Genomic DNA, 15,369 nt, shown 5'->3' with positions numbered 1-15,369 from the left:
AAAGGATATGCCTAAACATTATATTAGAATTTCTATAGATTTCCACAATGGAATAACTTCATTCTCTCAATTTTGTTTTCCTGGCTAGGATCTCCAAGACAACATGCAACTTCAAATTATCAATTCTTTTCCCAAATGGAAGGTGTACGTACTTGGAATCGAAGCCCAAAGACTGTGCCCCTAGAAAGCAAGATCCATAGGTAATATTGCAGATGAAATGGTCCCCCATGGAACCATACACCATTGTGAAAGTTCTTGTAGTCTTTTCATCTCTTTTTGCAAATAACTTGTTCGAACGTACAAAAAAGGGACTAAGGACTAACCAGAATTCCCACCTTATCGCTGAAAAGCACTTGCTATAAGTAAAGAGAGGAATTAAACCTTGAGACTTTACCTAAGTTTTCCTATCCCATTTCAATCAGATAGAAGGGGAAATCTTAATTTTTATTACACTAGCCTTATATATATAGACACACTAAAATTTACGTAAAGTCACAGCAGAATTCAATAAGAAAATGCAATACGTAATATGCATCAAACACTCTGAAAGCAGTATCATGCATAATGTGCTAGGAAACTTCAAATTGGCCTAGAAAAATTATCATTAAAAACATGCATGTTAACTGCATCTTAAATTCTTAATTAACACTATGAACAACAAGAGTTAAATGTATGTTTTGCAATGGCTAATCACCTTAAAGTAGACACTCTTCATTGATCATCTTTCTAATTATTGAGGTAATTTGCTGCCTGCAGCATTTTATGTAGAATTGCAAATCAGTCTCGATTTGATCATTTGAAAAACTAGCTTGACCTATGGCTAACCTTCATTTACCTACATTAAATGCCTCAACTAGACAGATATCAGATAGCATAACACTGTTAGTAAATGCCTTAGTAGATAGAGGAATATCTTCATAAGAGGATTTGAGAATGAAGAACAATAGTTCAAATTTCATAATGGCAATTTCCAAAGTCATTTTCTAATCTAAGAGGTTGTGTCATACAGGATATCAGATAGCATACATTACCATAATAATCGATTAATACACCTGAAAATCAAGCACAAGTCATCAAAATGGAATGTAGTACTAAGTCAATGAAGGCATTAAATTTCTTTCAATTAGTCTCCACAAGCATTCTACTATAGTATAATGGATACCAGTCTTCACTAAATTTCTTTTTATTCATCTTTCATTTGAGACAAACCAAAGGAGCCAATAACTTGAAAAATGAAATCACAAAGTCAATATTACTTCAAGTCATTACTATATTGATAGATAATAGAACACATTACAAACAAGTACTGTTCTGTCATGTTGCATCAAGAAGACTCATTTTAAATGATAATTTCAAATAGAGAATGCATTGATCTCACTTTGCTGCCAGGCTTTCAAAAGCCCCCTTGTTTGAGCCATGAATTGATTTCCCCAGATGAGAAATCCATTCTTTGAAATCAAAGTATGACACTAGCTGAACTTATGCACAATCATGAATCTGTGCCCCCGCAAGTATTTAACACATAAACTAGATTCACAAGTAGGGCAATTCATCGATGTGACCGGCCGGACTGCCCTCATTATCAAGTTCTGAACTGTGAAATCAAAGCTAGATAATCGAAATGCCCAAATTACATGATACCTTCTATTTTCTACTATATTGAAGTAAAAAAAAAAAAAAAAAGAGGCTAGCTTTTTTTCCATTAAAGAGAAAAGGGTACTTTTTCCCCTCAAATTAATTCAATAGCTTGCTTTCTTACATCCCAAACTACATATATAATAAGTAATAACAACCAAAACCCTAATACAGTAAACTGCAGTTTCCAATAAAAGACATAAAATCTCCATTACTGCATGAGAGGAGAGCAGAAGTAGGAAATCGTACCTCGAGAGCTCTCTTCCAACCTTAAGAAGACAATATCAAAAGCAAGACATCTAACTGTATAAGATAATCATCTCTTGCCCAAAATTAATCAGAAAAGCAGTATGCATGAACGAGCCTTGAATCATTGGTGCAGTCCCTTGTTGCCTTGTCCCCTCCATCCTTCAAATTTCAACAATCTAGTACTATACTGCCTCCATTCATACTATGAAAAAGACTAATACTAGATTATGAAGATAATCAATAAAGAGCAGAAAAGCTTGAGAGCTTGCATGCAAGCCAGTGGAACAGTGGAACAGGTTCGCTTGTTATTCAAAAGAAAAATGCTCGGTTTCAGAAACTCTCAGAAATCAAAGAAGGGATCTCCATAGTCCCAGATACATGAAGGTGGATACTCATCCTCGTCGTTCAACGGCCACAGAGACGGAGATCCAAGGCCGACGGAGAGAGCCTGATCCGGCTGCGCCGGTGCAACCCCAGGTTGAGAAGAGAGAGACAAACTCGGTCCAACTGAGCCCACCAATGAGTTGATTTCATCGTACAAACAATTTTGCTGATAAGGAGGATGGTGGTGGTGGTGATGATGATGATTAGGGTTTGGATAAGTTGTTATTGTTGCTGTCGTGATGGGATCAGCAGCAACATTCATATCAGACGGTGGATATAGCAGCTGATGCTGCTGTTGCACCAGTTGCTGTTGACTCTGCACCACGTTTCCACATAGTACGGACGAATCCATACCGTGGCTGAACCCGTACGGCACGTATCCCCCCGCCGTATGCGGGGTGGCAGAGGGAGAAGAGAAAGTGAGGCCGAACCCAGATGGACGAGGGAGCAATGGGCGGAGGGTTTGAGTGCCGCTCGACGACGACGAGCTTCCGCGGCTGGAGGACGAGGCGGAGGAGACGGACGGTTGGAGGTTGAGCTGAGCTCTGCTGCCGTAGAGAATGATGGCTGCACGGTCGTAGGCTCGAGCAGCGTCCTCAGCGGTGGCGAAGGTGCCGAGCCATTTACGCGTGCGCTTGCGAGGCTCCCGGATCTCCGCCACCCACTTCCCCCAACTCCGCTGTCTCACACCTCTGTACTTGAACTTACTGTTATCAGGCCCTCCTTTGCCCTTACACTTCCTACTATTCCCGTTGCTGCCGTTATCACCACCGCAACTGGTGGCGCCGGCGGTTGCGGAAGAACTGTTGCTGCTATTAGTCTCGTTAGAAGTGGTGGTGGTGGTAATGGGCTTGGTGTCTTGGTCTTCACAGTCCATAACCTCTACGCTTTAAAGCTTAAAACAAAACTAAGTAAAGATGGAGAGTCTACCTCGTTCTGTGTTCTCGATCAGTCGAAATACACGACTCTGTAGCCTGATTTGAATCTCATCTCTGTAAATGGTGGATGAGGGCGGTGGTCGTTTATATAAAACCTTTTTCTTATATATATATATATTCAAAGAGAGAGAGAGAGAGAGAGAGGAGAGAGAGAGATTGCTGCTCTCTGAAGAAACAGACCGAACTCGTGCACATTGGGCAGGGGGGTTGTATATATTCCTTTTATGGGTTTTTCCATTTTAGGTCAGATTTTTGGAGGTTCTCCATTTGGAAATTTCTACAAAATGAATATTAAATCACCATTTTGCCTTTTCTAGCATAATATTTATTCATTAAACAAATTTAATACTTAGAAACTCTTCTTTATAAAGAAAAATACTGTTATATCATCTTCTAACCCCTCTGTTGGGCCATTGACTTCCCATGATAATGGGATTACTAGGCTGTAAAGATTGACTATACTCAACTCTAATGAATTATTTTGTGTACTCATAATAGCTCTATTGACTTTAGTCATATCCCTCTACTCACCCAAAAAAATCATTTCACCATTTCTTTCTTCTGAAAATTGTCCAAAGGAGGTTTGGAACTTTTCCATGATCTTCAATTAATATTATTATATGTCTATATAATAGTTGCTGTAAAACCATGGCAGCAAACCAAGGTACTTCTTCTGTCTGTCGGCTAACCCAGCCCCTTGTTTTGCTGCTATGTTTTTGCTTTTCATTTCATTACAATTCCAGTAGTACTACCTTTTGGATTGTTACTTCTCAAAGAACTTGCTTGGTCAATAAGGTAAGACTGTAGTCTATGGGGGTGTTGCTTACTCATCATAATCATCATTTAGCCTAGTAACTTGGTGTGAGAGTTAATGGCTAATTGGCTATGGTCATGCGTGGTCTGAAGGCATTAAAGATTTTGAATTTAAATCCAATGCATGCAGCCACCATCGTCTAATATATATCACCCTTTTTCTCTTCAATTGAATTTTTGCAGCAAAGCAGCCAGTTTAACTAGTTAATAAACTTAAACAAGAAATTAATTTGAGAAAATTAAACCATTTATTTACATTGAACCCAAATCATCAAAAAAAAAAAAAAAAACCCATTTGTCATGGTAATGATGAGATTAATTTGTACTATTGTCATGGGCAGCAAGTTTTTTATGACATATCCCTAAGTTTTAATAAGATAATTTTCAAGGTTTTGTAATCCTAATTAATGATTAGATTGTTACAGTGGAAAAGCTACTCCTAAGTTTTACAGAGCAAACTATATATACATATCCCAGTTCTAAATAATTAGTTTTAACCCATCTGGGGTGGCATTAAATCAATGAAAGTATTCGTTGAGATGTGTCGGAGGGTATGCGTAGATCTCATCGTGCTGACTCCTGGGAAAAGGAAGAAGGTAGCGTGTGATGGTGGGGCTAGAATTTCTCCTTTTAGGCTTTGCAGATTGATCCTTTTTGGAAATCAGCAAGCTTTCATCTACTTTTTTTGTGGATTCCCGGAAATTATTCGTTTCTTCACCGTCATAATTAGAAGCTTGGCAGTCTTCGAATTCATGGATCGATCCGTTTCATACATGCAGTTCACTTCAAGCATTTTGAGTGCAACTTCTCTCTTCATATCAAAAGCTTGTGAGGCTTTTTTTTAATAAAACTTTATTTGTTTTTCTTTAATTAACACATTTTTTCGATAATAGTGGAAAAGTTTAGATCTAAATTCGGTCACTGTAAACGGAATTTTCTTGTGGTTTTATAATGCAAGCCTTCCAAATCATGAGCCATGCATATTCTACGAGAATAATTTATAGGGAGCTTTTTTTCCTTTTTACATGCATTGCATCAACACTGTTGTTTCATACTCAAATATATATAATAATTTTCTTGATGTATTCTTTATGAATTTTTTGTTCATTTATATACAAGGAAAAAAAAAACTAATTTATTAAATTTAGAATGTTATCATAAAAGAAATTTTTTAATATTTATAAGTGATAATTTGTACTATACATTTAAATCTATGATCGTGGGATAGTTAAAATAGAATAGACACAAGGTGTGGAACCTTTAACAAAATTAACTTATTTTAAATTATTAGATTTATTGGGATGGAATGATATCGCTCTTAAATCTAAATACGAGTCATTCGATTAATGATGGTAATTGAATATTATAAAAGACTTCCTATTGTTATTGTATTTCAATATGTTTTCAAATGAAATAATTAAAATTTATCTAAGAATTAATATTAAAGTTGGGATCATGAGTTGTAGTCACGGAAGTGACATGTTGGAAAAGGATCGAAGTCTTGGAAGTTCGGAGAGGGATGTCAAAAACTGATTAGTCAAAATCCCCCTTAGACGCCAATTAATATGATCAAAGCCAGGATCATTGCATGACAGGTTGATTTGAAGGATTAACTCTAGCCAGAAAATGAAACAAAATATGACCAATAACAATGCAGTGCTTAATTCGGGGCCATCTTCTTGGACAAAACCAATTTGACTTTTATGATAATTTCCAAGGTTTGCATCTTTTCCTTGAAGAGAGATGCCATTTCACGAGTGGCAGCACAGAGCTGAGGCCTACAAATTTTGACCGACTTTTGCATGTGAAATAACACTTCTTGGCCATTAATGTAAGCTGTGTTGTTGTCTCTAACATCATCTCTATGGCATCTCAGACAAGTGGGGTCACATCTCTCTTCCTTTAAAACCTTCATTGATGCTTGCACATACTTCTAGTTTTTGCTTAGTTCCTACCCTTCCAAATTGGTTGTTCACTCTTGGATAAAAAATATATATAAATAAATAAAATAATAAACAGTGAAAATTAGTTTAAATTTAATAAATTATTGTTTCATATTTTCTCAAAATTTCTTTGTTTTTTTTTCTTTTTATCTAAAAATATACGATTTTTTTGAAAAACTTGTTATATTTAAGTAAAATTTACTGGGATTGTTATATATGATTTTTTTTAATAAATTACTTTGAAATAAGAAATGGAAATAGAAAATTCATTTATTATTCATTATTCATTATTATTATTATTATTTATTATTATTATTATAATTGTTATTAATTTTAAATTACTTATTAATACATGAGAATCATGAAAATAAAAACCTAGCTACTTTTATAATGTGAAAAGAAATGATTAATTATAAATGAGAATGGCCCATGACTTTATACGAGTTTTAAAGTTGGAAACTTTATCTGCCCAACAGTGATGCACTAGGGGATGTATATGCTATGTGTCAAGGCCCCAGAAGGGCACATAAGGGCAGAGTCTGAAGAGTCTGAAGGTGAGTCGAGGCTCACGTGACCTGGTGAAAGGGCATTGGTCGATAATTGGTCGAACGGGTGAGGGGAGAAGAGCAGAATGATGATGGTGTAATAGGTGTCAAGCACATTGCCTCAGCAGCTGCTGCTGCCTACTGTTTAAGGCTGAATTCAAGCAACCTAAAGAGACTTAGAGAAATGCATGAATTTGAAGACGTGGCTTTATAAGAATTGTGCAAGTAAGAGCCACATGTGGTGGCCACCCACACCCACTGCCTTGGAACTCTCAAACCTACTAAACAAAAGCCAAACCCAGTTGGACCCTCTCTCTCTCTTCCTTTCTCCCTCTGCGCTGAAGTCTTGTGATGTATTTGATTCTCAGTTTTGCCAACTTTTTATTGTTCTTTTGTTGTGGGAGTGTGGAATATTAAGCATTTGGTGGGTGGAGGTGCTGTAAGGTTGGTGGGGAGCTGTTCCATTCATGGCCACAACTTCTTTATTATACTTTACACTATTTTAAAATTTGTTTTGTAACATCTTTTGTAGATGTGTTTGAATTCTTCCTTGTATATGGATTAATAAAGACTAGTTGATTATGATTATAAGATGGAGGATAATGTTAAATACTAGGTGAGCTACATAAACGAATTGGACGGGATAATATTGATTGATCCAAACCAATCAAACTGGCCAGTGCAGTGCTGCTGTCTTTCTATTCTCTAAAATGATTCTCTGATCAGCTTTTTCCAAACAGATTCCAGTGAAGGAGATACATGCTTATAGTCTTAAGCGAAGAAAAGAAAAATGTGAATGAAATTGAACAAACTATGAGTGAATTTGTTAGTGTATTAGTATAATAAGATTGGGTTGACAATCTGTTTTACGACTTTATGTTTATATATATATATAGAATCGATTAGAGATAGTATAAATAAATATAGAGTCACGGACGGAAAGGGTAATGACTTTTATAAATGACTTAAAATGGACTTTAGAAAATTAAAATTTGGGACATTTAATTTTTATTAAAAAAATGATTTTTAGAGATAAAGAATAGCATCCTTTGAAGGTGTGTGTGTGTGTGTGTGAGAGAGAGAGAATCACATTCCTTTAAGGGGTTGAGACATTTTCAAAGAAATCACCATTAGATGTAGGACTCAATGAGTAGTAACCACCAAGTAATTTTGTGTATGTATTTCTTTATAATTATTAGATTATAATTTTAAAATCTTTGACACCATATCTTTTTCATCTACAAAGAAGTCCCGAGAATCTTAATAGGTGATTTTCTACGTATATTATTTATATGCTTATGCTTTTTGAATTCTTGAACTAGTTAGTAATTATTAATTTAATCAAAAAATTCTTCAAAAATAAAAATTTATAATCTTTGAGCAAATTAACAAAGGACTACCTATTCGCCTCTAATTCCAACTTTCAACATTGAATTTATAGAGAGGTTAAAAGCAAGAAAGGTAATAAGGAAAATATTTCAAAAATATTTGATGGGTGGACATAAGTTAAATAGAAAGCAAAATTCCAAAATCATCTCTTTTAGATGATCTTGCTTTTAAATTCCTCCGGAAGAGTCCCCATTTTTAATTTTATTTTCAAATTCTTGTAAAAATTTGAAATATTTGGTTAAAAAGAAAAAAAAGGTTGTATGGGCTTATTAAGGACTTTGAGAATTATTAAAATTTTATGCTTGTTCTTTTATGAGGTAGCGGCCATGTTTAGTTTACAAAAAATAGGAGAGAAAACATAAAGGAATGAAAATAAAGAAGAAAATTAAATAAATAAATAAATAAAGAAAAATAAAATATAAATTCAAATTTAACATATTATTTATATATATTATTTTAAATTTATTTCATTTATTTTAATTTTTTTATATAAATATTAAATAATTTTAAAATATACAAAATTTTAACTAATTTTAATTATATTTTAATTTTCTTTGTCATTTTCTATTATATAATCCAATATGTAAAAAAAAAAATTAATATTTTTTTTTTCTTTAGTATTTTTTGGGAACCAAATATAACCTTAGTGTTTTATAAAAATATTTAAACAGTTTTAAAAGATAAGAGAAAATTCAAATTCAATCATTTAAAATGGAAAAAAAAAAAATCGATACTTCTATATTATATATAAGTATAAACTATCTTTATAGAAAATAAGTTGTGAAAACCAATTTTAATATTGAGTTTCTAAATAAAATTTTGTTTCTCAAAACATAGGTTGAAAATTCTATTTTAAAAATTGTTTTAAAATACCTTACCAAACCCATTTTGTCCCTTTCTACTAAATACCATTTAACAATGGGCCTATGTGATGGTAGCTAGGTCCAGTCTCTTGTAGACCCTAACACTTCAAGAATCTAGGTCATCTATGGAGCCATTCTTTAAGGCCCAAAAGTGGCCTTCTTTTTGTCCTCGTTGATTTCGGCCGCATAAGATGAAATCAATGAAAGAGAAACATTGGGCCCACAATTTTACCAATTGGGCCTTCAAAGTCTCCAGATATAGACAAGGAAAAGGGGAATCAACCAAGTCTAGGACGCGACTATCAAGGAGCTTTGACCAAAAATAATTTATTGAAAAAAAAAATTACAAAGTAGATCCCTCTCAAAGTAATTATTGAATTAACGTCACTTCTTGATAATTATCATTTTGATTTTTTTAAATGGTTAAAATTATATTTACTAACTAAGATTTTAAATTTAAACTTAAATTATAGTCATCGATGTTATACTTTAAAAAAATTATAACCGTGGTTACTAATTGAGAGCTCAAAATTCCTAATTAAGAGTTTATGTCATCTTATTTAACAAGTATCTCCATCACTTTAAAGTAAACCGATTACATTTAGAAAATAACTTAATCTATTTATGTATCCTCATAATATTATAAATAAGTAATATCGTTACAATAAACAAATAACTTAATTTAATTACTTTTTAATATTATTAACATGAATTTAATGATTATTTAATTTTGATTTGATACAATGATTATAAAATTATGATATTTTATATCAAATTAGAGAAAAAGTTTTTAAAACATATATAATGGACTGGTAAGTATTTTTAAAAATTGTAAGAGCCTGTATCATTAGAAATGACATTGAGACTGACCCTTTACTTGAGTGTGAAACTCATGCACGAGGAGTGAGTTGTTACAAAAAATACACCCTCTATTATGCATTAGCAAAAAACTTCTTATTTGTCAATTTTATCAATAAAGGAATATCAAATTTCGCCCGTTTGACCTTTTATCGTGACATTTTGCTGGTTTTTATATCAGCGATGTGGCATAAGCATAAACCATATCTTCAATATTCAATCTCAATCAGACGTTTTCCAATCTGTGATTCGGCTTATTACTAGTAGGCAAGCTCCAATCTCGAACCCAACTCAGCCCAGTCTAGACTGGGTCGAGCCCAGGCGCTGGTTGGCCCAAAGCCTGTTACTCACCATTACTCAAAGCTAGGGATCACCAAAATTCGGCCCAAAATTATTAGTTCCATAATATGAAGAAGAGTGCTTTGTACAGTTGCTTTCTTCCCACATTGGCAAGGGCTTGTGTCATGTAAGTGACGCAATTAATAATTATGTTAAAAAGCATTTTTAATTTTTTTTTAATATTTGAAAGATGAAAATTTCAAATGTTTAAACTGATAAAAACATTTTTTATAATCACTATAAAACAAACTTCCAATATTATTGGATCATTTTAACTAACATAAAAACGATGAAATAATTCATTTACCTATACATCATTTGAATTATGACCTACCCAACACAATTATGATTTATTTAATTTATTGCAAGCTTCAAAGTCAACAAATGATGTATTTAATATTTAGTTGTGTCTAATCCTACTTTTAAGGGATGATATATATTCAAACCATGAAATTGAATATCTTATATTAATATACAAATATATAATAAATTAGTTGAAATATTCTTTGAAACATTATTTCTAAAGTGTGAGTAACTTCCAAATCCAAATCTACAATTTTCTAAAAGATACTACTAACAAACTTCATGTTAATTACATTTTGAGCTTAGCAAATTAAGCTAGTTCTATCACTAATCTTACCTAAATTTAAATTAATCAACACTTGATTTGAACATAAGCCCAATTTGATCTTTAATTCAAAGTACTTAACCCAAATTTAACATAATATTATTTTTCTAAATAATATATATTTGGATTTGAGTGGATTTGCTTGAAGTCATACTTGAAATCCAACTTAAATTGAGTTTAAATTCAAAAACTCAATTCAAGTAGTTGGTTTCATCAAGGTAATTATAATTTATATCTTGTAGGGATTTTTTATTTATTGATCTTAAGCTAATAAATTTTTGCGTTATTATAAAATTTAAAATAACTCTAATTATCCGTTTGGGCAGTTTAATGAATTATGAAATTATGAGAGGGGAGACATTGGGTGTGACGACCATATTCCTAAAAGAGAGAGCAAAACGCATATGGTCCACTCACTGAAATCAAAATGGAATCTACCAATAAAAAAGAAGTCAGTAAGCAAAAGTCAACGATCTTAAGAGTAGGGACTCCCTATCAAATGTATGTATTGGTCAACGGCAGATGTGGGGACCGCCACCATAACCTTCACGGCGTCCCTCTGATCAGACACCGGCAACATCAAACAGTATCTATCGCTGCATATGGGTCCTACATTGACTGGTATCCCCATCCCAAAGTCAACCCTCTCTAGCCCTAGCCTTGACCATTGTGACAGTATCAGCACTCCCACTGAGTCGGGACTCGCCCTCGACGCGCCACTCACCATATCCACCACTCTTCTCACGTACTCATCTCCTACTCTCTCCTTCGCTCGCTTCACCAAACCACACATGTGTCCCAAGCCTTTCTCTGTTATCTCCTTCACTGTGGTTTGGGCGCAGCCAAGTACAAACGCGTTGCCGTAGTAACCCGGTGGGAGACTTGGCTTGACTTGGTTTCGAATGTTGATGCTGAAGAGGAGTTTGAGGGTCTGGTTTGATGGCATATTCAGAGCTCTGGCCCAGCTTCTCCATACGTGAGCTGAGAGGACTTCAAAGGACGTGTATGAGGACTCGCTGGGTCGACCCGTGCAGGAGGCGAGTTGTTTGAGCTCATTGAGGCATCGTTTGTCGAAGGTGATTGAGGTGGGGACGAGTGGTTCCTGGGAGAAGCGAGTTACGAAACCGGAGAGGTCTGGGACTGAGTTGAACTCGGGGTGAGTAGATGAGGAGGCTCTGCGGGGAGGTTCGAGGGGTTTCGGATCGAGAAGGTGGCGGTCCCACACCGGTTTGGGCTTGAACTCAGAGAGGCCGCCGCGGCCGGTGGCCAACTCAGCGAATGCGTTGAGGAACTCGGCGCTGCCGATGCCGTCGCAGAGACAATGGTTGATGCCGACACCTAGCGCAGCCCCGCCATCGGCTAGCCACGTCAGCTGAACCACCAGCGGCGGCGCGCCGCGGAGCACATCCTCCACGTACAGCGACAGTAGCTTCCTCCACTGCGTCACGTGCCGAGGGGTCCTCTCGAAGTCGGCGACGGTGAGGTCCGAAACAGCCTCAATGAACACCGCGCCCTGAGCTCGACACAACACTTCCAGATTCGAACCACTCGACCCAACCCTAACCCTCCCCGCCAGCGGATAATACGGAACCAGGGCTCGACCCAGTGCCGCCTTGACATGATCCGCGGTCACCCCATGGTCGGAGCAAGGACTAGACTGATACACCAGAAGGTACTCAATGGAGAACCGCAGAAACAGCTGAGAGTCCAAAGCCGAAAGAGCGAGAACACGAGACGGCGTGGTTTCAGAAGGAGCCACCAAAACCGCCTCTTTGACACGTACAAAGTTGGTCTCCATGATGATGATGATGATGATTCAGATAGGAAGAAAGGGCAAGAGACGGAGAGAAGAGCTGGCCCTTTTTCTATTCGACCCTTTTTCTTAAGGTAACGCAACGCAGCCCACAGCAGAGAGAGGAAGAAGATTATTAATATAATAAGCGACCATGTGTATCTTCTCTCTCTACAGTGAAAGATTTGTGTGTGATTCTCCGGGCATCGCTTTATGGTAAAAGAAAATGAATTACAAACAAATCACAACAGCTTGGCTTTGCTTTCTGTCTGATGATAGCTATGATCACCTCACAGCCATTTTGCACTTCAAGCCCTCGTTTTTGTATTGAGTCTTGATAGACATGGATGCTGATACCTGTCTCAGCTCTTGTCTCCAGTATCTAACAAAAGTATATATTGCTAGAGTATATATATAGATATAGATATAGTAATATAGATATAAATATAATACCTGGTTGAATGTATCTAAGATTATGAGAATTTTTTCGTGGGGTCTGGTGGATTTCACGAATTTTCTTTTCTCTCAGACACAAAATGTGGACCCAGATCACACTAATCATTGATGGGGACGGTATTTTAAGAAGATGCTCAGCTGGTTATGCCATAATTCCATGTGCCAAGACCAAATATGTCTGTCCATCGGGATAATCTTGGTTCCGGGAAAGTCACTTTTTTCTGGGTATTACATTCCGATAAGCCCTTTGTGAACCCCAGAATGACTATTCCCTCGAAGGATTAATTCCATCCTCCTTTCAAAAAATGGGGATATGGGTTGTGGAAAATTTTGTGCTATTTCACCTGGGTTCAGTCCCAATGATGGTGGGTTTGGCCATCAAGTTGTGAAAATTTGATCCGTTGGCGTCAAGTGGGAGTTGCAGGCGGTGGTTGTCGGAGCCATGGACCCCAGTGTATCGAACCGCGAAAGTGGTCATATCAAAGCATCTCTACCATAAAAACTATGCTTTTCAGATTGCAGTATATATATATATAACTGGTGAGTATTTGTAAGATCATAGAGATTCTGATTTTTAACAGACCATTGGGCTCTTAGAATTTAGACTCGAAAGGGACCTAGACTGGAATAATAATGCTTTCTAGGAGTGTAATTTGAGTTAAAAAAATTGGACACAAAGCAAAGCCTAGGGTGCCCAGCTAATATTGTAGATAAAACAATATTTGATCGGTGCCCAAAAGGGACCTGTCCTACACTTGGGGGCATGTCTCGAGGCCAAAATTTGATACTTTCAAATGATTCACCAAAGGATGGTTATTTTCACTCTATACAAGAACAAACACACAAAAGTGCTTTCAATAATTTTTTTAACTTCTCATGCCCTGAAAAGCGAAAACAAGCTGCTCAAGACTCCATGTGGATGCTCATACAAAGTCGAGGAATCTCACAAATTGCACTCCCTTAAAAGAAGACAGTTAAAACTTTTAAATTATTTTTTCTTCTGTGGCATGTGGTATGTTGTGATTATTGAGCTCTCATTGTAGATACAAGTAGTCGATTAGACGTTCTCCTCGGTTATTTTACAGGAATTTGTTTGATAGAAAGACTGTTATCTCTACATTTTGTCATCATGGAGGTTGCTTTAATGCCATTAGTAAACCCTTGCCTGCCACGAGAATATGACATGCTGAGCTATTTACACTTTAATGGACCCTCTCTAGTAATGAAATTGTGGAGGAGCATCTAGTAATGGGGTTTTCATGTCTTTGTCACAGTAGGGCAAGGTCAAGGATCTCTACCTTTTTGAAATTTCAATGTAAATATTGATGGGGTAGGCAGTACTGTCACAGAAAGATGTAGGGCATCACAGAGGCGACTTAGGAGTCGTATGTGGTCCTTTGCCTTTTGAAACTTGAGCTACAAGACACCAAAAATTCATCACTGAATGACACAGATGGAGAATAGATAGTTTGGATGATTGCACGACTCCAAGTCACAGAGTCTGAGATGCCCAACATTTACTCAACCTTCAACCTAAACTTGAGGACAATTCAAGAAAAGTTTATTAAGAAAATCAGTCAGTTCTGCCTCACTGCCTCAAATTTCAAGCCTGTTAGGTGGCTTGCCTGGTCCATTTTGAAGAAAATGTTCATTGTTTTATCATCTCAAGTCCAATGACCCAAAGAAAAAAAAGGGGAAAAGGGGAAAAGGGGAAAAGGGAAATCATCTAATGGAGAAAATTCTTAAACAGTAAAGGCTAGATGTGGTACTTAGGTGATATATCTTGTCTCCATGGGAGGCATTAATTTAGTACAGATGCCCTACACCCACAGTGTGAATATTGACCACCAACACCGACCTAATAATATATTGAGATGTACTGTCTGGAGAGGAGGCAGATTAGGAAGTAGGAGGAGGAGGAGGTTGTAGAAATGGGGGTGTGTGAGCATATGGTATAACAGAGGTCATACTAGGCCCCCCATGGGACCAGAGATGATGCAGTTCCCTCAAAAGGCATAAAGCTCAAAACACATCACACATGGGCATTGGATGAGATAAGAGCACAAGAGATTAGGCTCTCTTTTTTTGATGGATATGCATGGATCTGCATGCTCACGCTTCTTTCTCCATCTATCCTCCCTTTTTTCCAGCTGGGTCTTGATGAAACCCCTTCACATCTTTTCACATAAAGCTAAACAAAGGCATAAGATATTCTTAAAAAAGATTGATTTTATCTAGGAGAATGAGGTTTCACCTGGGTGGCATCCAATAATATACTGGGTGTTGGCAATTTTAATACGAAATGTTCATCCATCTTTTGATATTTAACATGGGAAAATCTCAGCCTCTCTCCGATTCTTCAGTTTCTCCATCTTTGTGATAGATGAATTTCATCAGTGAGATTTTGTGTGGTATAATGTAATGTCACTGTGTGGCCATACCCCTTTTGGCACATTAATTTGGCCAGAAGGTTGTCTCCTGGGCTCTGTGGTGACCATGATATGTGTGATACCTAGTAATCCTAACCAATTTATTGT

The 15,369-nt window shown here is 36.3% G+C and overlaps 2 protein-coding genes across 2 annotated transcripts; both read right to left on the bottom strand.

Annotated features, from left to right (window-relative positions):
- Positions 1 to 1,969: 1,969 nt before the first annotated feature.
- Positions 1,970 to 3,194, bottom strand: LOC117929348 (ethylene-responsive transcription factor ABI4). The gene has a single exon (XM_034849639.1). The coding sequence runs from the start codon at positions 3,143 to 3,145 to the stop codon at positions 2,225 to 2,227; it is 921 nt and encodes a 306-aa protein (XP_034705530.1). The 5' UTR covers positions 3,146 to 3,194; the 3' UTR covers positions 1,970 to 2,224.
- Positions 3,195 to 10,885: 7,691 nt separating this feature from the next.
- Positions 10,886 to 12,816, bottom strand: LOC117927925 (fatty alcohol:caffeoyl-CoA acyltransferase). The gene has a single exon (XM_034847656.1). It carries the CDS (start codon positions 12,380 to 12,382, stop codon positions 11,060 to 11,062), a length of 1,323 nt encoding a protein of 440 aa, XP_034703547.1. The 5' UTR covers positions 12,383 to 12,816; the 3' UTR covers positions 10,886 to 11,059.
- Between the last annotated feature and the right edge of the window lie 2,553 nt (positions 12,817 to 15,369).

Source organism: Vitis riparia, chromosome 13, assembly GCF_004353265.1.
Source record: "Vitis riparia cultivar Riparia Gloire de Montpellier isolate 1030 chromosome 13, EGFV_Vit.rip_1.0, whole genome shotgun sequence".
Lineage (NCBI taxonomy): Eukaryota > Viridiplantae > Streptophyta > Magnoliopsida > Vitales > Vitaceae > Vitis > Vitis riparia.
The sequence above is the reverse complement of the archived record's forward strand: the minus strand, read 5'-3'. Positions and strand labels throughout refer to the sequence as shown.